The following is a 27,511-nucleotide window of genomic DNA, read 5'->3' as shown; positions in this document are numbered from 1 at the left end:
GCCTCGCCACAGCCGCTGATTTTCCACCTCTGCCTCCCTCTCGTGGCAGAGCTGACAGAAAACACCACCAGTCCCTGAGGGGTTATCATTATTTATTATTTTAAAGTGTGGATTGTTTTGGACGAAAGTGAGGTGTTGCTGTAGCCAGAGATTGTACGGGCTTGGCCCCTCCTCATGTACCTGAGGGTCTGAGTGAGGCAAATAGCCCTCACAGAGGTGTATTTTTTAATTTGTTATTTTTTTAAAGGAATCAGTAGAGTGACATGTGAAGCCAATTGAGGTGAAATTGGGAGCTGATGAAGACTTAGAGCTGGGATGGGAAGGAAGGCAAGGGAATAGCCACAGGCCTTGGGTAGGGAGGGTCTCTTCCATCTGTAATGCAAGGACCTAATCAAGGGCTAAACAGGAGGAGGGTCTAACTGCTGCAGAGTAGGAGTAAGTGCTAAGACTACATCTTAATCAGGGGCTCTAGTCATGAGGGTGAGGAGACGTCCTGCGTTAGTGTGCATTTGTACACGCCGCTGTGAGGCGAAGGGGTAGAAATGCCGTAGCTAATAGTGCTTAGGGGACAGCTACTCTTGATGCCTGGTCTGAATGGCAACCAGGATTGCTCTGTGGATGCAAGGCATCGTGTGCTCCCCATTGCCATGGTTGTCCCTTCGGGGTAGGAGAGAAGCACAGGTGGAGCTGTGCTTCAGGCCCTGGTGTGTGTGGTCGGATGGAGAACGGGTTCAGGTCCCGCTCCCCCCAGTGGCAGCAGGAGTTTCAGGTTTTGGTATTTGCCTCTGAGCTGGCAAGCGAGCGTCTCCTACTCTGCAGGGTAAGGAGGAACTCTGACTAGGGTGAGCAGAGTCTGCCAAAGAAGAGGATGGTTTGTGATTTGTTGTGTCTGATGAAGAAGAGAAAAGGGTGGTCAGCTTTAAAAATCGTCGTTGGTGTTTTTGATCTCAGCACCAGGACACCTGTGGCAGCTGCTGCCTCAGTACCTTCTTCACTGACCTCCACGAAAGCTTTGTGAATAACTTCTGAGATGAAAAGATCCTTCTTCACTGACATCCCTGTGAAATCAGCCTGAACTGGGTCAAAAGCATTTCGTATCCCCATGCTGCTCAAAGTGGATTTAAGGTCGTAATTCTCTTCCAGCTTCAACTTGGGCAGGTACAGATCCACTTCAGCTTTCATCATATTGTCTGATTTGGTCCATTCAGCCAATTTTTCATAGGTCAGCTCTCTTTCCACCTGCAATGAGTTGAGGAAGAAAATAGTTGGAATGTGAAGGACAGAGACAAGACGTGCACACACCAGTGTCTTAACGCTCATCGAGAACATGCAAAACAGAGCCCAGCTACCAGCAGTGGATAAAGCTGGAACATGTGCTATATTCATAGGGCATGATCCTGCAAAGTGCCGAGTGACTCATTTATTTTCTTAAAGGTGGTGAGGTATAGGCCTGAACCCTCAGAGTAGTTCATTACTTTTTTTCTGGTGTGAAGAATATTGCTTTTTTGCAATGTGTGACTCGTAATGATATTAATGGGTGCTTGCTATGTGTGTATATGGATAACTTTTCTCTTGGTAGTGGTAAATAAGTGGAACGCATGGGACCTCAGGTACAAATAGGAAGTTGCTTGCCCTGATCTGTTTAGAATCTGAAACTGATCCTGGCATGGTCATGAGTGGCTGTTGATACCGTCTGGGTCAGGCTAGTCAGCACTTAGTTTGAGAAACCTCACCACAAAATATCAGGTGCAAATTCGGACTGCAAATGACATAAAAATGAATTAATACAGCCCTCAGGAGAAGGTAACGCTAGGGCATGGTGATTCGGATTTGGTCCTTGCTTTCCTTGTGCTATTCTGGCAGTAGAAAAGAGGACACAAAATAGGCTAAAACAGCTGTATGGACATAGTTTTTAGATGTATCCCTAAGTAAAATGTTATGTTTGCAATGTTATCAGATGCTCTGAATCCTAAGCTGAGAAATCATGGTGTTACAGTTTATGAAACAAAGTATGCACACATCAGAACCTATTCTGCCATGATTTTGAAGCTCGTTCTTCTTCAGTCTCTTTATCTGTTTCTGTTACTGTCTCATAGTGTATGTAATGCAATAGTAGGTCAGTGTTACCAGCTCCAGACCAGTAGTGTTATCATTGATGTCATCTGGTAGGAGAACAAACATGCTGAGTTCATTTTCCACATACGGCAGCTCAATGATTTTGAATTTTATGGTTGTTTCATGGAGTATCAAAAATGTATCTCTCCGAAACATCATCTGTACTGGTTTAGTTTTGGTCTGTGAAAAAATTCAGACATAAAAAATAGAGTTACTTCATTCCTTAAAATGGATGATAACCATTACTTGCTTCATTGAACTGAAAGTAAAAAATTCGTAAACAAGGACAAGAGTCAGCAGCATTTGGATCCCTTTCCTTTGGACAGTATCACACACACACCCTTTTCAAAGTCATTGGGATCTTTACAAAAAATTGGCATAGACACATACAGTATCTACCTGCTAACTGAATCACATGTAATATATTTGTCATTTTAAAATGAAGTTACTTGCTTAGCTTTGATAAGCAATTAACTGCTCTAAGTGTTTCATGTTTTCTCCCAAATACTACGTTTTTGGAATGAGGACCTTGATTGGGGGGAAAAAACGTTGACTTTCTTGCCCTGGATGCCATCAACTCTTTTGCCTATTTTATACTTCCAGGCAATACTGATTGTCTCACTTTGCCTCTGAACTGTATTTTCTGTGGCCTGTGCTGGCTTTTCCTCTTCCCCAAACCACAGAGGACCAGATTACCAAATGAAATTGGATTACCCAATAGTCTTCTGAACTCCTATGCTGTATTATGTTCACAGAGCTTTTACTAATATATCCACTCTCTCCTTTACATTTGAGTTACATTTGAGTGCAGAAGTTTATCTGTTCGCAAGCTTCGTATTGGGTACTCTGTGAATTAAACCCTCTCTGTGTACCAATGTATTGGGTTTCCGTGCAAAGGTTTTGGTAGCAGAGGGCTGTAGGGATGGCTTCTGTGAGGAGATCAGACATGAGCCAGTTCCAGCCAGCTCCAAGGCGGACCCGCCACTGGCCAAAGCTGAGCCAGTCAGTGATGTTGGTAGCGCCTCTGTGGTAACATATTTAAAAAAAGGTTAAAACTGCTGCGCAACAGGAGCTGGGAGAGAGGAGTGAGAAGATGTGAGAGAAACAACTCTGCAGATACCAAGGTCCGTGAAGGAGGGAGATGAGGTGCTCCAGGAGCAGAGATTCCCCTGGAGTTCATGGCGGAGACCGTGGTGGTGCAGATATCCACGCTGCAGCCCATGGAGGACCCCATGCTGGAACAGGTGGATGTGCCATGAAGGAAGCTGCAACCCATGGAGAGCCCATGCTGGAGCTGTGACCCCCTGGGAGAGGAGCCCACCCAGGAGCAGGTTTACTGGCAGGACCTGTGACCCTGCAGGGGACCCACACTGGAGCAGTTTGTGAAGAACTGCAGCCCATGGGAAGGACCCACGTTGGACAGGAAGGACTGTATCTCGTGGGTGGGACCCCACACTGGAGAAGGGGTAAAGTGTGAGGAGGAAGGAGAGGCAGAGACAAAGTATTATGACCTGACCACAACCCCCATTCCCCATCCTCCTGCGCTGCTTTGGGGGATAGGTAGAAGGGTTGGGGTGACATTGAGCCTGGGAAGAAGGGAGGAGTAGGGGGAAGGTGTTTTATATTTGGTCTTATTTCTCATTGTCCTACTCTGATTAATTGGCAATAAATTAAATTAATTTCCCTAAGCTGAGTCTGCTTTGCCCATGATGGTAATTGGTAAATGATCTCCTTGTCCTTATCTCGATCCATGAGCTTGTCGTCCTATTTTTCTCCCCCTGTCCTGTGGAGCCCCCTCTGTGACACAGGAGTGACACACAGGGAGTGACACAGCGGCTTGGTGGGCACCTGGCAGCCAGCAAAGGTCAGCCCACCACAACCGTGTACCATCACGGATCCTAAACCTGCACGTGCAGCATGGTAGGTTCCAGATACGCAGTCACACCATTGACACAATCACTTCCATTGCCTGGCATACAAAAGGTATTTGCACTCATAATCTATGTCAAACAAGATACATGCTTCCATTGACAAATAATTTTGGTCACCTTTGACACAGTCCAAAAATATGCATGCAGTCAGCTACTGTGAATCGTCAGCGCACGATCATTTAAATACTGTTAGCTCAATAACGTGCCCTCAGTGTATGCTGAATACATATCCTTATGCACTCGGCTTTAAATGACGAACCCCCATGAAAATTCCCTCTGAGGTTTTACGCAACACCCAGGGTGTGTGAGGAAAGAACTGCTGGTTCAGTTTCCTTGAACTCAGAGTGTAGACTGTGTCTCAAAAGCAGAAAAGAGACGTAGGTGTGTAAGCATTGATCTCAAAAGCAACTCTCGCTTTTGAAAATGGGACCTTGGTAATTATGGAAATTTCCTGTCTTTAAGCTACTTAACCACGGTGTTCTCAAGTGTTTTGATACTCAAGAGCTATAATCATATTCTCATGGATATGTGTAAATAAGATTATGCTGACTTATTTTCACAATTGCCGTTCTCACTGAGGTTATACCACGTGCCCAGCTATGAGTCGTGTTGCAGTGGCATACGAAATGCAGATGAAATATTTACAGGTTTCTCGCTCTTCAGTAATAGACATATTGACATATGACACTAGTCATATAGACAAGGAATTTACCTTGCTCAGTCTGAAGGGCGTCTCAGAAGTATTTTCCTCCAAAAATTTCTTTTCCCAGTTTCCTTTGAAATAAATGGCATTTACTAAGACCAGTACAGTGTGAGAATTGAGAGATCCTGCAGGCAGCAGATCCTGGATTTTCCCTGCAAAATCAGACAAATAGGACTGTTATTCCAGTGTGACTGTGCAACTCGCCGATTTTAATTGTGCCTTCTTTGTGCCTACCTATCTAGCATTTTTTTTTTTTTACTGTATATTTTTCATGGTATACATATGGTAAAAATGGCTTTTGAAGTATCTCTGCATCTTTTTTTTTTAAATATATTTATTGCAATTTCAGTAGTAAATGACATTGGAAAGAGGGCAAAGTGGGTAGAGTGGAATAGCTTGGATGTTCTGTGTAGTTGGTTGTAAGGAGCTGAAGAATGCAGAAGTAAAACCCTCACGAGTCACTAGTGGAGCCACTTGGTATCTACCTGTGCCTCCCTCTGAAGAGAAGTAATTCAGAAGAGGCTACAGCGTGAAGAATCAAAGGAAGGACCTTGTAAAGAGCAGCAGTTAGGTCTGGAGAAGGACATTCTTCAAGCCATTGAATTGTACTTTGCTCATCACTTCCCCTAAGTTTCCATTTTCTATGGATCCTTGGCTGCAAGAGCAATAAATGTGGACATACAGATGATTTGAAAGTGAGACCAGAAAAAAGCCATCGGAGTGGTACTTACTCTCAGTTTCATTTTCAACCCACGAATTGATCAGTGCTCTGGCTTGTTCTGCAGCTGTCTTAAAGTTTACAGCTTGTGGCTTTGCATTGTAATAGCTTGTAATGAGCTGTAAGAATTTCTGAAAGATAGAATTGGAAAATTTATGCTTATTTAGTAAATTTGAGTTAGAAAAATGTTAGAAATAATGACTTTAACAGATTATACAACCTGCTAATACATAATTGAAGAAAATATAATTTGTTTGAAGTGGAATAACCCTTACAATAAGGTCTGATACATTCTGTGCTAAATATTAAGTAAGGACTGATCAAACTTCAGTCTCGAGGAAACTGATACTTCAAATTTTTGTGTTTGAAATCCAAAGTGCAAATGTGTAATTTTGAAATATCCCACGAAAAAAACATTCTTCACAATTTTTTTTAATTTCTCAAAATGACATTTTATATAATTTAAATACTTTTTTCCTGCCTTATGCTGTAGGGTTCAGTAGGAGAGGGAAGAATAGTCTCATATAAAGTTGAAACAAGGCTTTTAGTTTGCTTCAGAGGCGAGGAACCTGCCAGGAGTTTGTGAGGACAATTGAGGATCAGGTGTAAAGGGAATGTTCTGGCAGACTAAAGTCATGGCAGGAAAGCAGAATTAATGTTTGCCATGCTGTCTGCTGTGAAACCGTTCATGGGGATTCCCAGCAGGAAATTGTCTAGGTTCTCTGTAAAGCATAGGTACATGAGATTATGGAGAAAATGAGCAATAAGCATGCAGAAGGACAAATTACTAATTACTCAGGAGATCAAAACAAACTCAAAGATCAAAGAACAAGTAATCTCATTTAAAACCACCTTCCAAGGAATTGTGAGATGATTAATACAATGTCAGTTTTTAAAAAGATTTCAAAGATACAGGTAATTAGGAAATCATGAGTCTGTACGGGGCGAGTGAATAGAATACGTCTAGTGGGCGTATGGATAAACATGGCGTATTGGAGGAGTGTCAACAGCATTTTGTAATAGCAGGTCCTAAATCACAAATCTGTTGGAGTTTTTTGAAGGTGTCGGGGAGCATGTGAGTAAGAAGGTTGAGACATTACGGTCTATTTGGATTACCAAAAGGCATTTCGTAAGACTTCTCACCAACGGTTGAGCATCCACGGGACTACAGCGATAGGTCTTGTTTGTTTAAATGACTGGAAATCACAAGTAGGAGGAAATATTGTTCACAGTGAAGGGTTATTACTACTGGACTACCACAGGGATACGTGCTGGGATCTGCGCTAAAATATTTATTCTGTAAAATACAGGTCTAAATATTTACATTAAAATATATATATTAAAATATTTATAAATGATCCAGTGAAGGGTATGCTACAGAGTGCGATTATTACTGCTCAGGAATGAGGTGTTGAAGCTATAATGGACGGCCGCATGAAAAAAATCTGCCCAGTAGCAGCCAAAAAGGCAAATACAATTTTAAGAGTTACAAAGAAAGGAGTAGGGAACAAAAGAGAGAATATTAGAACGCCACTGTATAAAGCTACGGTGTGCCTGTTGTCTGAGTTCTCTATGCAGCTCTGGCCTCCCCAGTCTCAGAAATGCTAGAGTATAAAAGATACAGAGAGAGGGGACGAGGATGACCAGAGATACGGAGAAGCATCCGTTGGAGGAAAAATGAACCAATAATGATGCCAACAGGTAGCAGGCTCAGAAAACACAGGTGCTTCCTGCAGCGTATAGTTCAGCTGTGGAGCTCCTGGTGCTGAGGGTTGCGGTAGATTCAAAAGGCAAGTCTGCAACTTCATGAAAGAACAGCTCGTCAAGGTCTATTAAGTAGACGTGCCCTCTAGTTCAGGAAGTCCCTGAGCTGCAGATTGCTTGGTGACCACAGCAGATTCTGGAGAAGCATCGCTACCCAGTGTGCCTTGTTCCCATACGCTTCCTAAACTGTTGACCGCTGTTGGAGACAAATGGACCTCCTGTCTGTGGGAGGCTAGCCCCGTGGGGCTGTCCTCATGTTCTCACTGAAACCACAGTGCTATCATTTGGAAAATTTTTATCATCTCTGTTGACAATCCTTCTTAATGTCAAAATATTCTTAAGTAAAAATGTTCAACTCACGGGCAGTAACGGGTAGGTCTTTTCCTCATACAGTCGGTTGGCACTCTTCAGCACGTAGGTGCTTCTGGGTTTGTTGATGGCAGACAGGAGCTCTTTGAAGCCAGAGTGGATGTTTTCAGCTTGCTTGTGCTCAGGATCCTTGGAAAGAGACACCAATTAATATAGATTTTTTTTTTTTTTTTTCTGTCTGAAGTGTTGCACCTGCTGTGGTTATTTAAAATGCCCAGGTTGTTTTAATTAAAAAGGAATTTCAGGGGATGAAGCTCTTTTTGGAGTACGTTGCATGTTTGCAGCACTGTGTATAACTGGACAAATTGTTTTCTGTCTGTAGGGCGATGATCTGTTTCTGCAGTGCTGTGTAGGCCTTTGGGGACATCAGCTGATGGTACACCCGGGAAGCTGAATCTCCTCATTTCAGTCACGGTCAGGCCTAATTTTCAGTGTCACAGGGACCCATCAGGGCAGCCTTGCAGCTTTTGAGGAGGTGCTTTGTTCTGACAGACACTAATGTCAGGGCATGGACTTACCAACTATTCAGGTTTTCTCTGTTTCACATGAATTTTGCTGTTGCTGTTTGGATTTGGGGGGAGCTTGTCCTGGATGTCAATGTTGATGGTTTTAGGGAGCATGGGCCTGCTTGCCAGCTGTTACCAGCTGTTGCTTCGCTAATGGAGGAGTGAGGTGCTACCTGTCAGCTGCTCCCCTCCAGCTGCTTGGGTGCAGTCGCCTCCTCCATGGTATATACCATGCCCTGCAGGTGAGACACTGAGAGTCTGTGCCACTGACTCATGGCGACTTGTCTAAGGTTGGTCAGGCGGCATTTCTTGCTCTGGTCTTTTCTCACTCATGCTGAGACATGGGCTCCTAGGAAGGACATCTGGGAAAGAATTTGGTAGCCAGAGGACACAGGATAGGAGAGGCTGGGTTTTGCAAGGGGATGGGAACAAACTGAAGAGGTAATGGAGGGAAATGTCTGAAGGGCCAGATTAGGCAGACTGCTACAACTCAGAAAGTCACTGAATTGCTAAAATGAATGTGAATGTAATGATTCATCCTGAAGATTCACCTCCCACCACCTAGGGAGAGAATGATATAACCTCTCCGCCCACCTTTTCTTTCCAGTTTGTCTAATCTAGTTTCTTTGAGCTTTCTTTTAGTTTCTATGCTAAAGAAACATGGCTTGTTTGAGTTTACAAGCCTTTCGGTGTTTAGGGAGTTCATTTATGAAAAAGGTCTGGGCAGTTCCTCCTGGTGGCAAGTCTCTGCGGACCTGATGAACCAGGGTGAATCAGCATGTGGTAGCTTAAAGGGGAATTTTGTTTGCCTGATGTGTCCGTGCATGAAAAAGGTGGAAAGGAGTTTATTGGGTAGGGCTGCAGTCAGGTGTGAATGCAGTAGTTGTTTTTCACTACACCAAAAAAACCCAAAGCTGATAAGAGATAGAATTGTCCTAAGCACATTAGGACAATTAATTTGTCGATATTGCCATAGACCAGCTAAAACCAAGAAACACAGTATTAGGGCCAATCAAAATGCTATTAGCATCTCAGTTCTCCTTTTGAAGGCCTGAATTCATGAGTTTTACAGTAATGTTATCTGCTTATTCTCTTTTTCTCTTTCTGTATATAATTCTTACTGAAGTGAGACAGTAGGCATAGACTGAAGACAAGAAAATGTTAGAAGGCTAAAGCAGTAGTTGTGGTGAAATATCCCTTTCTCAGAGATTTTTTTCTCTGAGTCTTTTGTTGTAATAAATACCATCTTTCTTTTCTTTGGTCTCCCCACAGAAGGCCTTGTTGTCTCAGATGAACCTTCTTCTCCTGCAGTCTGGTTAAAATGAAGAACCTGTGATAATGACAAATGTTCATAAAGACAGCTTGTTTTTTGAAGATAAATGTGCCCAAGGGTTATGTAATGATATTCGTTTTCTATGGTAATTCACCAGTTGTGCCCAATGACAGTCTATTAAAAGTTACTGAGGACAGGACCATACTCTTGATTTAGTCTCTATAACTGTACCATTATTACATAGATTTTAGTCACATTTACTGCTTTAATAATAGATCAATATTATGGCTCAAATATTAATTTATTTAGATAAATGGACAGTTCATGCTTGGCTACATGGAATTTATTTTCAGATCGTGACCAAGCACAACAAAGAGCATAGTACACTTCAGAGTCTTACTACTGGGACAGAAATGTAAAATTATACATTTAATGTGTTTAAGTAAATGCATATAACCTAAAAGAGTACAAAACTGAAAAGTTCTGCTAAAGCAGGCTAAAGTGAAATCATATTTTCAGTACTAGTATGTCTCCATTATTTGTGGGGGGATTACTTTATTTATGGACTAACTATGTCACAAGAAGAAGGTATTTGTACTGCTCCTGAGCAGCCCAGCACATGTTCAGGAGAGCTTACTAACTTTGGTATGCAGTATGAGAAAGCAGATATGCTGCTTCCAGAATCAGCCGGGGTCTAGAAGCAGTGATTTTATCTCTGGCACTCCTTTTTCTAAATTATCTTGGCTCAGTAGTAATTTTGCTAATAAAGCTGTCTCTTTGTTACTATTTAAGCACTATATCAGGTGAATTATTCTGTTCAAAAGGCAATCAAAATAGTCGGTAGAGTTCCAAGCAAGACCAGCAGTAGTCTCTAATGTCAATAACTTCCCTCTGGCAGACCACTTGCCATGCTCTGGGAACTGTAAGTGTAAGCTACACGTAGGGGTAGTGCAGAGCAGGGACATCTTGGAAATAAAGTGGAAGAAGAGTCACCTGCAGGACTGCCGGCAGCGTGAGTGGGGTTATTTCCTGTACCCAACGTTACGGCAGGTCACTCTTCTCCCGTGTTGTTCCTTTCTGTTCCCCATAGGCAGAAGAATAACGCAGTTTATGTGGGAACCACCCGCAAGGTGATATAGTGCTAGTTCCAGAGCTTACCTCAGCCATCTGGGTTGCAGTGTCACCTTTTGCGCCCAGGTAGACCATGGCGAGAGCAGTTGCAATACTCCAAGGAGAAAAGAAAATGTTTTGGCCTTTGGAAGTTTCATTCAGCTTTTTGTAAAGGTCCAGAGTGAAGCCGTTGGTTGAGACTGAGAGAGGTTCCATTGATACAGCCTGAGACAAATGAGTGTCAGAGAGAGGTGATGACTGCTTCTTCACTTCTTTTAAAAAATACAAAGCTGCTAGTGGGAGATTGCCTGCGCCCTCTCAAGTACAGTGTGAGGGTGTCCCTGTAACGGGTAAAATACTGCAGAGAGACCAAGTACAGTCAGCTAGTAGGTCTCTTTCTAACACCTGCGTTATTTCTCCCTTCCCCATCACTCCTCAATGTTCTCAGCTTTTTCATTGATTCTTCGTCAATAAAAAAGCAAGAGCACGATTTTAGCTAGAAATGTTTTCACAGGCCAAACTTGTTTCAAAACCCCATTTGCTTAAGTTTCATAGAATTATTCTTTGATTCTGAGGGAGTGAAACAGAATCATTGCTCACTGTGCTGCTTTGAGCTTTTTTCTGTTTCTTTAAACTTCCTATGCTATTATTTTCTGCTGAAAAAAGCATGGTGAATTTATGCAATTCACTACATGTATCTTGAAGGCTACTAGAGATCTGTAGATTTTTATATGTTCTTGGTGTAGGTAAACCCACATTTGGAAGCTGTAGCTGGATTTGTTAATTACCGTTTTTCAAGTAAACTGTTGTATCTTACATGCAACCCCAAATAGTTCCTGTTTTAAACAACAACAGACTTCCCCTGGTTTTCTGCTGGCTTATCAGAACCTGCAGATTTCCATCCTTGTTCTGCTTCTTTTTCCAAGTATGTTTTTACCGGACAAAATGAAAGCAAACAAAAAAAACCAACCCCAGGATTAAACTTATTTTCCATGCATGGATCCAGAACAAACCTGTGCTTCTTATTAGCATATTTTAGATCAATCTAATACTGTTGACAAATATTAGGATCAATTCAGAAATGTCCATTGTCTTCACCAATATAAAGACTACTAAAACATGTACTAGTTAGTGTAAGATGGCGTCAGGTGAAAGGTTAAGCATTAGATCAACAAAAGCAACTAGGTGTGTAAATCTATCTTCACCCACAATTTACATGCTTAAATCAAAAACTGCAGTCCTCAAAGCCATCTACCATGCAGCGTTAGAGATGCCCGGAGCCTCTGGAATCCTCGAGTTTTGATTTCAAAGCTTTCCAGGGCTCCGCAACTGCTTTGCAGCATTCTCTGGAGTGCTTCAGAGGTGAGTGCCCTGCAGCCTAGCTCATACCTAAGCATTTTTAGGACCTTTGAATCAGGTATCTCTTACTGCTGTGCCTGGACATGCTGATACTCCCAGAGCATATTTAGGCAACAGGGCTGAGCTGAACATTTTTGCCTGAAGAATTTCAACTGACATCTCCATCTTCTGTTCCCAGAGAGTACCTGAACTGAAGTTGCATGCACCAATCAAGCATTTCTCAGGTGTGAGAGAGAGAATATGTGTGTGTTTCTGTGAGGGTCACTGGTCTCCTAGCCACTTCAGTCATCTGGGAAAGTAAAAGTCTGGATGCCTGATGCAGTAGTTATGTGATATTAATAAAGCAGAGGCTTGAACCAATACCTCCCATGCTGAGCATCCAAAACACTCCGCTACAGTCATGCTGTCTTGTGTGTTCAATTCCAGGATCAGTAGGAGTGTATTCTCTCCTGCAGCCTGTTCTCAGTCCTCTGATCCTAAATCAACTAGTAGCCTGGTGATTAAGGCACCCTTCCTACCGGTGAGGAAACTTTCTCCCCTCCCAGGCTGCATAGATTTTGCCTGTCCTGGGCTTGCATTCTGACCACTGTGCCTTGGCATAGGGCTTTCCTAAGGGCTACGCTTTGTACTAAAAAATGAGCACTCCCTTGCCCTGCATGACTTTTACGCCATCACTTAACCATTCGGTTCCAAAGAATTTACCGTGAATTTTTAAGACTTCCAAAGTAAAGGTAGTTATTTTGATATGAATATTTACACTACCTGAAATCCTGAGGAAGAGAAGAATCTGTCTTCAGTCAGGCTCTGTGGCAGTCTGTGAGGCAATGAATACTTTTGGAAATGTAGAAATGTTTGCACCTCCCTTTTCTTCTCTACATCCTCTTCTTGTATTAATGTGCGTGCTCCTTCATTTGTTCCCAGTCCTCCTCTCTATCACCTGCTTTCAGAACTTAGAGAGAGACCTCCTCAATTCAAGGCCACTGTTAGTGGGTGTATCTCCTGCAACATGAAGGCCAGTATGCCTTTCTTCCACAGGTGTCCTCCACAACCGTGGCTTTTGGCCTGCAAAACTGTAGGAATTACAGAAAAGAATTCAGCCACCCTGCACTGGCGAGGGACATGTTGAAATAGTTTTACAGCTTCCTTTTCTTTTTACTCTACAAACTGGGGAAATGAATAGAAATTAATCTGAAAGATATGGCTAAAAGGGAATATTGAAACAGGCTGTTAGTCTCATTCATCCTGTGGTTAAATTTGAGAGGGGAAGGATTTGAATACTTGTGGCCCTCAGGTCACATGAAGCCCTTATTTTGTGATATTTTACATTTTTGCTCTTCTGTTTCAGAAAGCAGATCACAAAGGAAGCTCAGAAGGTATTTACACAGTCACCTAAAATAAGTGATGAAATAAGAGTGAACATTGGACTCATTTGAACTGGTGGATGTTGTTTCAAGAGGTGAAGGTGCTTCAGATACCAACAGGCCCTACACTGTACCAAGCTTATTATTCCTCTGTGATGGATTGAGGGAGTTTGGATCATCCACCAAAAGCTGCAAAACTGCTTGGAAGCTCTGCTTGTAATGATTTCTTTTACTGAAACTGCTGTTGTATTGGATTAGAGAGCCAAAACCGCGGAATGTGTAAAATCGGATATCAGCAAGGTGTAATAAAAAACAGTTAGGTGTACATAAATGTTTTACTTTAAACCAGTGTAATTAGCAATTCTGCTCTTACCTGTGTGACTTAGATTAAACTGCATTGATAAATTCCCTTTGTGATCGTTATATGTCTTTTCTGCTACATGTATGGTAGTTAGGAATGGCCTCTGCCCACTAGTATGACACATGCAGAATAAATCAATTACCAGCATGCAGTCAACCGACACAGAAAAAGCATCAATATAAAGAGTACAAGTCCATATTTTGAACTAGAATTACATTTCTGTGCTTATATTCACTTCGAATCTGACTGGTACATGCCATACAAGGTTTCAAGAGTGATAGATGTGCCTCTCTTTTTCCACGCGTTTTGTTTTTAAGTGTGTGCAGTTTTTGTGCCTGGAATATCCATCTTATTTTCTTGCTTCAGAAATGTATTAGACACTATTATGTTTAGTTATGTGCTTAAGAAATTTTTCTGCTATGTATCTGGAAACTGCTGTTGTCTGTTTTTCAGGTAAATGAGTGGGAGAAGAAAAAAACCCAAACAACAGTTACTGGTACTACAAGGTACAAAGATGAGCCAACAGTACAGGAAAATGAAGAAAGAGTACCCAAACTGTGTAGACACTCTTTGCGGTATATTCCAGCTGCTGCAAGATCCTGTTTAGTAAGAGGGAGTGGAGTTTCAAAGGGGACCAAATTGGCCAAAGAAGAGGTGCTCTTGGTTTTGCTGTGCCAGGTGGAAATAGTGAGAGGAAATAGTGAATTGCTGCAACCGGAATGGTAGAAACAAGGTTTCACAGCATTACAATGCTTGGCTTGTTGACCAAGTGGATTGACCTCTGAAAAATGGTCGTAAAAAGTCTTTTGATAAAACCAGTCATTTTCCTCTGGCGTACTGATGAAGTAATTTTGACCTTTTTTGAAGCCATCTTTCATCCCCATCTTGCTCAGCATGGATGCGAGGTTGTATCTTTCTGCATGTTTGATTGTCATACTCCCGTACCTGTACTCTGTAAATGGTCCTCTCTGAGTGGACCATTTGGGCATTTCTTGAAGATCAGTTCTCTTTCAGTTACACCTAGTAAAAAGCAGCACAATTTACAATCAGTGCTAGACTAAGTCCAGTTACAGATTTTTACTCTGCAGGAAATCTCATTCAGCTATGTCCCCCAGGAAGAAAATGAGACCAAGTATCACATCTGTTGCAATAGAACTCTAAAGGGTGGGACTATAAATAACATTTAAAAAGGGATTTTCTTGTGCCTGTTACTGATAGCAAAATAAAAGCTTTACAAATACAGATCCATTTGCATTTCAGCTCTAAAGCAGGTTTTTTTGTGTGTCCTTGTCTTGAATACTAACAGCACACCAGCACTGTAAGCTTTCTTGTCTTTATTATTGTGTGCTGTGTCTGCCATTTCTGCTTGTCATGAGATCAGTCTACCACAGAGGTGGCAGGGATTATTTTATGAAGCTGAGATTTGCACTGGTAGAAAAAATCCCCATCTTTCATTGTAGGATAAACTGAAAGCATGTTAATCTAATGTGTTTTGACAGGCATGGAGTCACTAAGTGACAAGCAGTCCATGGTCACAATATGTTTGTATTGAGGCTTATCTCAGCAGTTTCTTGTAGAAACTTGTTTCTTTAGTTTACAAAGTCCTGGGACCTTTCAAAGAGGAGTTTGTGGACCTGAAGTTACCAATTTTGATGATACAGAACAAACCCAGGGCTTCTTGAAAGCAGTTATTTGGAAATGCAGTCACGTAGCACCTATTTCTTGGCTACCTTGGGGCATTTGAGAAAGGTGATTAAATAGCATTTTCCCCAGTATAGAAGAATAAAATGGAACTGTCTTTCAAAAGCATCAAGCCACCCTTTGTGGCAGACAGGAGAGAAAGGACAGTGCTTGGGAGAGCCCTTGCTGAGAGGAGCATTGGAGCACCATGACCTGTTCCTGGCGTAGGAGCTGCTCTGCCCCAGATCTGTCTTCTCTTCCCTTCCCCCATCCAAGCCTGGTCCCCGCCAGCCTGTCGCCTCCCGGAGCCCCCAGGCCTTCTGGAACAGCAACAGCAAGCATGGTTAGCACATTGCATTGGAAATTCAAATTGCCAGGACTGCCTCCCTTGCTGTATCCAAGTGTGGTATTCCAACCTAACAGGGGGAAATAATTGTGAAACCATGGAAATTAAAAGACTTGCACCTTTTCTTAACTTCCAGCACTGGCAGATGCACCTTCCAGATCTCAAAGGCCATTAATAAGTGTGAGGAGTGAAAGTAACTGCAGGGGACAGGGCCCACATCTGTTGACCTGATTTGTCAGCTGGGTAGATTTGCTACTTGCTAGGGGCACGCATTCGGGATGTTGTGGAGAGGCTACTGAGGCACATCTGTCCCTCCCCCTGCTGCTCTTCCACGTAGGCACAAATGATACTGCCAGGGGTGGCCTAGGAAGTACGAAGCATGACCATTGGACCGGTTGATCTTGAGTGGTCGCTTCTAGCCTTAGTGATTCTGTGGTTCTGTAAGGGTTAGCCTGACTTGAGAGCCAGACACTGGTTACTATGAAAATAGTACAGGGAGGCACAAATGGAGCAGCTTCCAATGTTGCTTGCAGTAGCTGAACTCTAAAGAGTGTTTCCCCCTGGATGGGTTCCTTTTCTTCTCTTTCACCCTTTTCACCTGCATCCCAAGTACGTCTTATACTGGAAGGTGTGCTCTTTGGCATCATCTGTCAAGGAAAGCTGAGACTGGGAGTAGCTTGGTACCAAAACCAGCCTGTTTGACCCTTTGCACCTCTCACCAGCTGGCGGACACCATGCTGTAGTTCCTCAGAGGTATTGCTTTGCAGAGCCATGAAGTGTGGTGTAAGTGAGGGGATGCACAAAAATTAGCGTGGGAAGACCTTTCATTTGGTTTGGCATGGAACTTTTCCCACCTCTTTGGGCAACTTTTGCTCTTACATGAAGTGACTCTTCAAACTGGATATACACAATTTAGGAGTTCCCAGTAATTGCTTATTGATGAATACACACAGCAGACAGGATTAACATGCTACAAGGCTAAGAATTAAGATGCTTATCACCCTGATGAGCCTGCTGGCCAGGCATTACTCAAGTGGAGGAGGGCTGGCCTTTGTTGCTTCCTAGAAGAGGCTCAGCCTTGGTGTTGCTAAATTGTTGTCTTCCAATTCTTCATTTTTTTTTCAAATTGAGATTTTATACCTCCTCGTGCAAGTGTTTCTCCTCCTAAAGCCCTGCTATGCTGACTATTCCACCCTGACCATAACTTCTCTGTTTGTGTTTTTACTTTTCTTATTTTGCATGGCCTTCACATCTGTGCTTTTCCACACCCAAACAACAACCTTCGTGGTAAAGCTGAGTCAATAGCACACAACTGGGCTGCACCAGCATAGGTCCTGGATGACAGGCAGCTGAACCCTGAGCTGAGGGTTACAGGCAAGGGAGGACACTGATTTTAGAAGCAGCACTTTGTACAGGGAAGGAGATGCAGGTATACTTTGTTGAGTGGAGATGTATTTCCAAATAGAATACCTTTTGTGGAGGTGGGGTGAGTTGTACTTATAGGTGGACTTTTGCTGAGAGTAACTCTAAAAAGAGTACCTCTGTCCTGCATTCAAATCTTGTTGCCTTAGATAATGTTCTCTGCCATGTGGTTACTGAGTACCACAACGGCTACACAACTTTATGCTGTTCCTCATGGCCACAGGAAAGCACAACTGCTGCCCTCCCAAGCCAACGGAGGGAACTGATGTTGCCAGTGCAGCGTTGCTTGTTCACTATTGTACATGGGGAAGAGGGGTGTTTGGAAGCTGCTCTTCTGGGCTATAAGCTGTAGTCAGACTTTTTCTTTCTAGTGTATTGTGACAGGAAAACAAGCGTTCTGAGTAGGTCCTGGGGGGGTGATAGTGCAAGAAGCAGTGGTCAGAAATGGCAAACTGAATGCTTAAAAATAAAAGTTTGAATGCCTTGACTCAGTGAGCAAAAACTTGTTCATCACAGAGTTTAATTTGATTTGGTATGTTTAGTAGATGCCTAGGATAACATGCTGAACAACAGTGGTTTGGGGGCTGTTTGAAGCCTAGTGGAAATAAGAGAGTAAGTGTGTCAGCTTTGTCGATCGGGATGATGTGGTGGTTGATTTGGAATGGCAAGAATGGAAACATGCTCCAGCCGCGCACCTTACATGGTGCTCTGAGAGAACCAGGTAAGTCAGTGTCTCAAATAACACAAACACAACTCCAAGTTCATTTATTGGATTAAATGCAGATCATAGTAAAATTATGAAGTAAAGCATCAGTTAAAATCTCACTGGTGTTTCTGTCAATACCATGACTATCTTTGCTGAGATGCACTCAAGTTATATAATTCATCATAAACCTATACATAAATCATACATTGATCAATGATACAGGTAGCAAGGAAACTGTGGTGGTATTAGCCAGGAAACAGGTATAATTAGGTTAAATTAAAAAGAAGAAGCAGATTTGCATTCTGGAGGTTTTAGATTGCATATCGGTAAGAGGTAGCAAGAAGCATGTTGCTTATAGTTTTCTTAGCATTTTTGCTGATTGGATCTCTCAGCAACCTTAACCTACAAGGTTTAGAAAAACAAGAAAAAAATGCAAGCTGTTTAGAAGCCAGCGATTAAATGTTAAGAGCTGGACCATTTTCCCTCGCTGCCTCATTTTTTCATGAAACTGCAAGGCCAGGAGAGAATGAATGTAATGTGCCTGTGTACATGCGGTGAGACAGGGGAAGGTGAGGGGCATTTTGAGATTATTCTCGGTTTGTATTAAATTTTGTTGATTTCCAACAGTCTTTAAATTTGAAATGAGCATAAGGAAACTGCATTGTAATGCAAATGCAGGTTTCCCAGTGAAGAAAAGAGAGCATATAGGTTTCTACAAGTTCTTTTTTTTCCTTTCAGGGATTTTTTTCCTCCCTGGGATATTTAAGAGGATGAACTGCATTTCCCTTGAAGTCAGCACTTAGCGTGGGGCTAGATGATGGCCTGTGTGCAGAGAGCTTTTATGGCTCCACCTTACTCTCGGAACAACAAAGCCAGAAGAGCAGGTTTGATGCAAGGGAGCAATATTCTGCACTCTGTTTTCTGTGGAGGGCTGTCTCATTAGGACAATGGAAATAAGCAGTAGAGGGATGGTCTTTGAGGCACAGGGTGGTCTCTGGGTGCTGCCTTACTTGAGGGGGGGAAGAAAAAGAACATACACTTTCGGTACGTATGGCTACATGGCTTAAGGTTGAGCTTTTAACACTGCAGTTCATATTTCTCTGTTGAACAGTGAACCTTGGGTGCTGTCTGGGAGCAAGTAATAACTCATTCTAGGGGAGAGCAGAATCTGCCAAAAAAGAGGATGCTCTTGGATTTGTTGTGTCTGATGAAGAAGTGGAAAGGGTGGTCAACCTTAAATTTCAGAGCATGGTCAAAAGGTGGACTTGTATATATGACATTTGCAGTAGCAGCAGCTGCCTCAGTGCCTTTCTCATCAACTGCAACAACAGACTTGTGAAGAATTTTGGAGATGTTCATGCCACCCTCCTCAGCCATTCCACTGAAATCCGCGCTGCCGCCGAAGGCGCTGCGCATTCCCATGCTCACCAGACTATCTGTGAGGTCAAACCTCTCCTCCATTTTGAACTTAGGTAGGTACAGATCCACAAGAGTTTCGGTCTTCTTCTTGGAATCAGTCCATTCCGACAGCTTCTTATATGTCAATTCTCTTTCCAGCTATCATTTAAGAAAGAGAAGGAATTTAATGTTTGCAAGGAAAAAACAACTACTTCATTATGAATTAATCAATTTTATGGCAATGTAATGAATTAAACAGTTTTTAAATGGTGAATTTAACATTTAGCTGAAAGCATGAAATATAAATTGGTTTTACTGATGATCAGAGGCAGGGTGTGCAACAAACATTTGAGACTTAATGCTGCAAGGTTTTGAGCACCACCCCTGCCAAATTCATTGCAAAAGAAAGACAGGGCACTCAACACCTGCAGCTGCCATCCTCTGAGGTAGTTCTTTCCTCTCTTTTCATTCAGTCTTGATGTGAAGGAAATTGCTGGGAGATTGCCAGCTGTGTGCCAGGTGGGTTGGTCCAGTTCCATGGAAGGAGGTGTTAATATTGCACGTATTTCCTTGGCAATTTTAAAACAAACTGCTTCCAGCAAAATCTTTCACTGACATTCCGTGACCTGCACACTATGTCACCAGGGTTCAGCTCAGATCAAATGGAGGAGAGCAATGAATGGTATTCTTGACATGATAGACGCCAAGAATTTAAGAGTCTTGCAACTGTAGTAACTACAGTGGCAGATCTCATTGTTGTAGCAAATGCAGTCTCACCAAAATCCTAGGTTTTCAGACAGCAAATAAATGGTGGGGGTGGAGGGGGGGATGCAAACAGAATGAGAACAAGATGGTGAATAAACTTCCAGGCCATGGAGAAGAGGTGTCTGTTATTGCAGGAAGAGGCTATGACTACTTGTGCAGTACTCTCCCTCCTGAATGTGCAGTGAAGGGAGGTTTAACCCTTACAGATCATGTAGGACTGGGTGTCAATCATGGGGCTGTTGAAGAGCTAAGCGTCTGGTTATGCACAGTGTTGACTGTCTCAGTTCTTTACCAAACTAAGGGCACTCAGTGTGGAGGAACTTTCTTGGGATTAGATAGATATTAAAGGAAATTAATTCAGCTAGAGGAGGAGATCAAACAGCATGTCCTCAGAGGGGGAGACATGGTTGCCAGCCTCTTCTTTTTCCTTTTTGTAATGACTGGGTGGTGGTACAAAATGGATGTAGCATACTTTTTTACCTGTTCGAGACCCGTAGTGCTGTCTGTGATGTCATCGGGAAGGAGGATGAACATACTGAGTTCATGTTCCACATACGGCAACTCAATCATTTTAAAATTCATTGTTTCCATGATGAGAAGTGGAAATGTATGTCTCATGTGCATCATCTTCACAGGCTTGGTCTTGTTCTGTAAAGTATTTATTTATAAGTAAGAAATCATTCCTTTAAAGGAAGGATGATGATGACTCAGTGCAGTGGAGGGAGAGGAAACTTTTGTAAGCAGCTTTTATAACAGTGATTTGTCATTCATTTTCCAAAGCTTTTCTTGACTGGAGGATATTGCTTATCTTGGTGTTTGTCCCAGAGCATTTTGTTGGAGGCTGAACTGACTGATTTTTCTCTTCTCCCCAAAACGTGCACAGTAGCCCACAGAGGAGGGAGGAAGAGAGTTAGAAATGTCTGCAAGGATTTGGGGGATAGAGCAGGTATGGGATACAGCCTTACAACACTACAACAGAGAAACAGCTGTGGTTTAAGAAGGCGAGTGTTGTGCAGTTTTTCTGTGGTCTCCTCTCTCTGGCAAGAAGAAGTGACTAGCTGATTGCTTTTTATGTCACAACCATTAACAGAAGATAATATTAACGTCTGTGCAAAGGGGCTCATGATGAGGGGAGTTCCTGGCTAGCAGTCACCTTTGCAGGAGTATGTAACCTCTCTTAACATCTACGTCCCTTCATTCAGGGAAGCAGCTGATGTATAGTGCTAATCAGAAGACAGAAGCTACAGTTGGTGGAAATTGCACAGAGCTCTTGTCTTTTGATGTGAATTCATTGACATCTCTTCTAGACACATGCCATTAACATTTCTGCTAGTCTTGCCCAACCATGCACCCATTCAGGGTACCCTGTTGCAGCTCTATTTGAGCAAGTATGTTTGCGCCTATCTAGGCTGCACAGCACAGAGGCCCAAGTACTGTACTCACACATAAAATGGCATGTAGTTCCTGTGCATGAAGCTTGGACTCTCAAAATCACATTTTTACAATCTAGCCCTTTTTGCACTGTTTTATAAAAAGGTCTTAAGTGACTCCAGTGCTTTTGGAAACGGTAGCTGTTATCTGGAGCTCATTAACATTTACGTGAGCAGCATCTTAATGTTGCAGTGAGCTGAGCACTGACACATTTTGATGTAACCAGCTTTTCACAGAGAGTCTAGTTACCACAGGGGTACCTAAAAGACTTACGAAATGGGAAGATTTCAGCAGTAGCTGTTGTCACCAGGCTGTTTACGGTAGGAAGGATATGGAAGGAGCTTACCTTGCTCAGTCGGAAGGGTTCCAGATTCGTATATTCTGCCTGAAATTTCACTTCCCATTCTGCCTTGAAGTAAACGGCATTTACCAGGATCAGCTTGGTGGAATTTGACACATCTCGTGAAGTCAGGAAATTCTTGATTTTGCCTTTTGAAATCAGAAGAGTCAGGTTTCATTCCAGTGTAGCATGAGGACATGTTTTGATTGTTTTTTCTTTCAATTCAACTCCTCAGTGAAAAAGTCCATGCCTCAGTTCCCTACTCCCTAAAATATTCCCCTGACATAAATCAATTAGTTTGTTTACAGTTTCCAAAGCTGTTCGCTGCCCAGTTCTCCTGGCTAGCTGACAGGGATTGACTCCTTCCCCAAAAAATGTCACAGCTAGAAGCAGAAAGCCATATACTGCCTCACCAGCTGGTTACACCAGGTAAAAGGTACTCTGGCCAGTGCAGGATGGTACAGCTAGGTAGGCATCCCCACCCGCCTTGGAGCACACTGGTAAGCAGAGGTGTTTCTCCCCTCTGTCTGCTTTGCCTGTGGTGCATGGGTACAGCGCCAGGGCAGCAGTTGTGCTTGAGGACCAGCTGATGCAGAGCACAGCGGAGTCGATGGGAGTCTCTCCAAGGAGCTCACTGAGGTCTGGATCAGGTATTTGAAGCTGCTTAAGCGTGCTGCTTTTTCTCGGTCTTCCCACTGCATCTCTGCTCACTGTCCGCTTTGGAAGGCATGACCTGGCTGCTGCAGTAGCACGTGGGGAAGCAAGGGCACCTGCCCAGAGGAAACGGCAGGCTGACTTAATAGGAGAGGAAAGATGTTGGGGTTGAGCTCAGCTTACCCTCAGTTTGTTTTTCAACCCAAGTGTTGATTTCCTTTCTGGATTGTTCCGGTGCTGTCTTAAAGTTAACCTTGTGTGGCTCTGCTTTGTAGTAGTTCTTACTGAGCTGTAGGTATCTCTGAAAAACAGCAAAAAAACCCAAAAAAAAACCCAAAAAGAAATAAGTTCTATACTATACTGGATTTTTCAGTCCCAAAGGGAAGTTGTTAGTTCTTGGACTTTTTGGTAGCTTCTTGGGCCTAGAGGACTGCAGGATCTTGCTTGTTACTCTCCATTGGACTGTGAGTTAACAGTTAAGAAATAACCAAAGGACAGAAAATTCCCTTATTTTAATGTCTCATTTACAATTGTATGTATTGGGGGTTCCAATAATAAAACCATGGAAAAGGAATCCCTACACTACAGTCAAAGGGCAATGCACCCTGTGAGCATACTGACGGGTATTTTCCAGTTAAGTTTATCACTGGAATCCAGGCTTCTTCATTTACAGTATTCAGAGTCAGCTTCAAACCTGTTCTATTAATGACAAGTAATTAAAATGAGAAATATTTTTGCACCTTTTCTTACTCCTCTCTGAGATTGAACTTACTGGCAATAATAGGAAGGTTTTTTCCATGTAAATACGGTTGGCACTTCTCAGTGAGTAGGTGCTTCTGGGTTTGTTGATGGTAGTCAGGAGCTCTTTGAAGCCAGAATGGATATCTTCAGCTTGCTTGTGCTCAGGATCCTTGGAAAGAGAAACCATACATTCAGCAATTGCATTTTAGCGTGAAGTTTTCAAAACGTGCTAAGTGATATATGTGGGAGAGGGATTTGGGTTCCTCTCTCTCTTTATTTTTCCAAGTTTACCATCACTGCAATTTGCAGGGCTCTGTTTATGACTGGATTAACTGATTTGCCATATAGCAAACCTTCCAGACTACCCCAGTGACTTGTCCTTCCATGCTGCTCAGAGTCTGAGTGAGTGAAAGGAACTGAACTTGAACCTGTTGTGAAGTATTTTGGGGTTTGTACTTTAAAGAGGCGTGCAGACAAGAAATACTGGGTTCCTAAAGCTGTATCTGGACATTTTGATTCTGGAGATTCTTTATCTTGGGATTTCAGTTCTAATAGATACCATTTTTCTTCTCTTTGTTCTCCCCTGAGGTCTGGCCACAGAAGAAGAGCCTTCAGCTTCTGTTGCTTGAGTGAAATGAAGAACCTGCAAGCAGAGTTTCCAAAGGTAAGAAATAGGCATGAAGGAACTGGTGTGACTTAAAGCCAAATGGGGATCAAAGGGTTGTCTTGGTTTGCTCTGCATAATGCGCTGTGCTATCTGCTGCTTAGGTGACTAATCAAAGGGATGCCGAAGCTGTAGTATACATAAATCCCACGGAGTAACAATGAGTATCACTGTCCCCCTCCCAGAGCATCGACGCAGTGCTCCTGTCTGCACGCTGCAAGGCTGAACTCCCTTCCACAGCTGTTGCTCTCAGCAATAGCAATGTGTTTGTGCAAACCCAAATGGTTCTCCCTGCCATAATGGTACAAAGGCATCTGAACGGGAGTGCGGTGACACAGAGGAGAGTGCCGGGCAGTGCTGAGCACCACAGCTCCCGTTGAGCCAGCAATGTGCCCATGTGGCATTAGGAAGGATTGGCTCAGGGGTTGTGGAGATATCAAAGCCCTTCCTATTTTCCTGCTGGATTGTTAGGCTGTTGTTTAGGAAAGCATGAATCAAGGTAGAAAGATGCATCCTGGCCAGGGGAGAGAGGGAGGGTGCTGGGATCTGCAAGCCTCCTGACTATTAGTTAGGAGCTACTGGCATCAGGTGTTTGCTTCTCAAAGGGAATATCCCATCTGTGACAGAGTCATAGAATCACAGGGTAAATTAGAAGGTGTAGAATAATATAGAAGTCAGGTTCAGAGAACCTCTGTGCTCAGCGTGTGATACCCACAGGATGCTTTCTCTTAGTGGAGAAGTGGGGGACCTGCTATGAAATGAATAAAATTTATGGTTCACTTGTTACATTCTCTGGTCTGCCTTGGTTCGTTGTCATTGTGGTGGCAAGTTTTTCTATCTAACACTAAATTTCGCAGCCAGTACGGGAGCCAGGTGTTGTATGGGGTGTGTCCTTCAAAGAACAACCTACCTCTGCCATCTCTGTTGCTGTATTGCCTTTTGCACCCAGGTACATCAGAGCCAGAGCAGATGATATGCTCCAAGGGGAAAAGAAGATGGTTTTGCACTTGTTGCTCTCATTCAGCTTTTTGAAAAAATCAACCGTAAACATGCCAATTGATGTTGAGACCAGTTCCATTGCTACAACCTGGAAAGAGGCAACAGACAGAATTGTACTATTTGAATGTTTAAAATTATGTACACCGTGTGTATTAGTGAGAAATGTTACATGTACAACACAAAGCATTGGCACCCATTAAAACTAATAGCCTAGTTGAATGTTTTATCTTCCACACAGATACTGTTTGCCACCTGTTAGGAGCAGCAATTTCTTTTAGGTTTTTGTTACCCAGATAACATTGTCCTATAATTGTACATATGTCCTCTTTCATACAGCTGCAGTTTTCTTTGTGTTTCTTTCTCCCTTCGGTTTTCAAAAATGTGCAGATTTGCAAGGTGCATATTTTTCTTCCTTTTCATCCTTAACTAATGATTTATCAAAATAATGTTCCCAGGGGAATTTAAATGTGGTTTTAATACATAGGTTCACAAGGCACCTGAGTTTCCCACTACTTCATTTTGCATCTGTATAGAACTGAGAGCTGATACTGAGAAAGGATTTAGGAATAGTTCTTAGACTCATGTGCTTTTCCTGGCCAGCCACCTATTCTGAGTAGTATCATGAATAACAAAGCTGTTATTTGCTTTTAGATTGATGGAGTTTTATTCATGATGTGTACCTACCACCCCTTCTGTATGTTTCAGCAATTTTATTTTCCCTAGAAACTGGCAGATATCTTGGGGTTATGAGTATTCCAGACTTTAAGATATCTGCCCAGTAGTACCTGCCTCATGTTGTTTTCCAGTCAAGAGACCAGAAATGTTGTTGTTGTTATTGCTGTTGTTGTTATTATTATTATTAATTAAGATTTATACCTATTGAATGGAGCTACAGAAATTGTGGGGCAATCTCTGAAGTCTGCAGGTGCTTATGAAGTGTTTGGTTGCCAAACGACTACAGTTCTTCTGGCAGTCAGTGTGCTGTCAGTACCAAATCTGTACCACAGAGTGATTTTCTTTCCTTGTAGAACACAACCAAGAGAGCACCCAGATGGAAATTTCTCTGTTTTCTGCTAATGAATACTCCTCTGAGTTCCTGGCCTGATAATGTGCAGTGCTGTGCCTTTGCAGAATGAAAATGGCCTTTTCTTCTCCTTTATCAAACTGAAGATTTTCATTAATAAGACAGTTACTGCTGTAAGAAAACTTTCCTTCTTGTGATCAATTCTTCCCTGAATTATCAGTTTTCCTTAGCATCACAGATTTATTTTCTCTAAGGGTTGACATCTAGAAAAACATGAGGCACTATAACACTGGTATATTATAATTTGCCTATACAGTCATGCAAGCCACAGATCACTTTTTAAAAGCATCAGAAAAGTTACTTAAATTGGTTTAAATATTTACCTCTGATCCCGTGAGAGAGAAGACTTAGGTCTTGTCCTCGGTCAGGTTCTGCGTTTGTGTGTTAAGCAATGAGTAAATTTAGAAATATAGTACTGCTTGCACCTCCCTTTCCTTCTCCCCTACATCCAGGTTGTTTCCACCTACCCAAAGCTCCTTTCTACCAAATCCCCAAAAGATCTTATGTAATTTTGTCCTCCTTGTTGACCTTGCCCCTTTTCAGTTTTAGACATTTCAAAAGGACAATGGAATTAAAATCTTAGCTCTATTGTTACAGTACAATAGTCTACTGACAGGATAGCAGAACAGTTCACCCATTCCAATGGTCTTCTGGTGTTGTGGAGACAACTGGTCTGTTGTTTAAAATAAATGACTAGTAAAAAGGTTACACAACTAGAATGCTTGGCTTTGGTTTCTGGATATAAGCAGGTATTGTAGTCCTGACTCTCCTCTCCAACTTTGTGCAGCTGTGACTCCTGGGTTTCACATACGGTACGTCAGCATAAAGCGTCAAGCTTAGTGATTGAATTAGACACTGGGAGTCCAGCTTCAGATTGAAGATCATTAGGAGCATAGACAGAGGCAAAGCCATGAATAACCATTCAGGGTAAGGGACAGACACCCCACTGATTGTGTTGATGAAAAAATCTCATTGCAACCATGGCTGGGAATCATTTGAGAGAAACACTGTAAAACACTGAGTTAGTGCACCGTACTTGCATATAGTGAAGGAGGGCAAGGACTGAAACAACCCCACTGGATGGGCTCGAGCAAGGATGGAGTGAAAAAATAAAATGGGGGCAAACATGGCACGGTAGTTTTCACTCTGCAGTCCCAAAAGAGGGCTGCTATTGGGTGGTGGAAGAAGAAGAAGGTGGTGGCAAGAACTGTAAGACCCTGAGGGACAGGGGAAGGGGAATAGAGGAAGGGAAGGAAACTCTACTGTGTGCTAAGCATTTTGGTGCAAGCCTGCTTACAGGAACAGAGTGGGTCAAGTCTTCTAAAAAGTGGCAGAAATCAATGTTGTGCAAGGCAATGAAGAAATGCCAGAAATTAAACAAGTGTTGGTTTTAGTACAATGAGTAAGTCCTCCAGAAATCAGGATAGGAGATAGGTCAGCTGAATGGTTAGGTGGTGGGAAAGCCCAGGCCAGGAGACTCCAAGTCCCAAAGAAGTGTGCTGAGAGTGAGCAAGCCAGGTCCCTTTGCTAGTCAAGATGCAAGGATGCCAGACAGGATGAGAAAGGGAGGTGGCAAGGCAGAATGGCTGTTGACAAGAGAGAGAAAATCGCACACGTTAATTGAAAGGGACATCCAGAGGTCAACCTCCTGCTTGGAGCAGGGCCATCAGTAGATAAGGTCAGCCACAGCCCTTCCGAGGATGGAGATTCC

The 27,511-nt window shown here is 42.7% G+C and overlaps 2 protein-coding genes across 3 annotated transcripts; both read right to left on the bottom strand.

Annotated features, from left to right (window-relative positions):
- Nucleotides 1–96: 96 nt before the first annotated feature.
- Nucleotides 97–13,151, bottom strand: LOC104021848 (heterochromatin-associated protein MENT). 2 transcript variants are annotated; one of them, XM_009475466.2, is made up of 8 exons: nt 12,611–13,151; nt 10,538–10,714; nt 9,350–9,436; nt 7,592–7,729; nt 5,481–5,598; nt 4,759–4,901; nt 2,128–2,295; nt 97–1,239 (listed from the first exon to the last, which is right to left on the bottom strand). In XM_009475466.2, the coding sequence occupies exons 2-8, from the start codon at nt 10,703–10,705 to the stop codon at nt 838–840; spliced, it is 1,224 nt and encodes a 407-aa protein (XP_009473741.1). In that variant the 5' UTR covers nt 10,706–10,714; nt 12,611–13,151; the 3' UTR covers nt 97–837. The 2 variants fall into 2 exon arrangements, with proteins under 2 accessions (XP_009473741.1, XP_087618210.1); XM_087762084.1 differs by lacking the exon at nt 12,611–13,151 and adding an exon at nt 12,212–12,308.
- A 4,606-nt stretch (nt 13,152–17,757) lies between these two features.
- Nucleotides 17,758–26,226, bottom strand: LOC104021915 (heterochromatin-associated protein MENT). The gene is made up of 8 exons (XM_009475535.2): nt 26,124–26,226; nt 24,628–24,804; nt 23,613–23,696; nt 23,085–23,222; nt 22,496–22,613; nt 21,665–21,807; nt 20,368–20,535; nt 17,758–19,281 (listed from the first exon to the last, which is right to left on the bottom strand). Exons 2-8 carry the CDS (start codon nt 24,793–24,795, stop codon nt 18,871–18,873), a joined length of 1,230 nt encoding a protein of 409 aa, XP_009473810.2. The 5' UTR covers nt 24,796–24,804; nt 26,124–26,226; the 3' UTR covers nt 17,758–18,870.
- Between the last annotated feature and the right edge of the window lie 1,285 nt (nt 26,227–27,511).

Source organism: Nipponia nippon, unplaced genomic scaffold, assembly GCF_047370975.1.
Source record: "Nipponia nippon isolate SJK-2023a ecotype South Korea unplaced genomic scaffold, ASM4737097v1 scaffold_1, whole genome shotgun sequence".
NCBI lineage: Eukaryota > Metazoa > Chordata > Aves > Pelecaniformes > Threskiornithidae > Nipponia > Nipponia nippon.
Note: the sequence above shows the minus strand (reverse complement) of the source record. Positions and strands in the feature narration are given on the sequence as shown.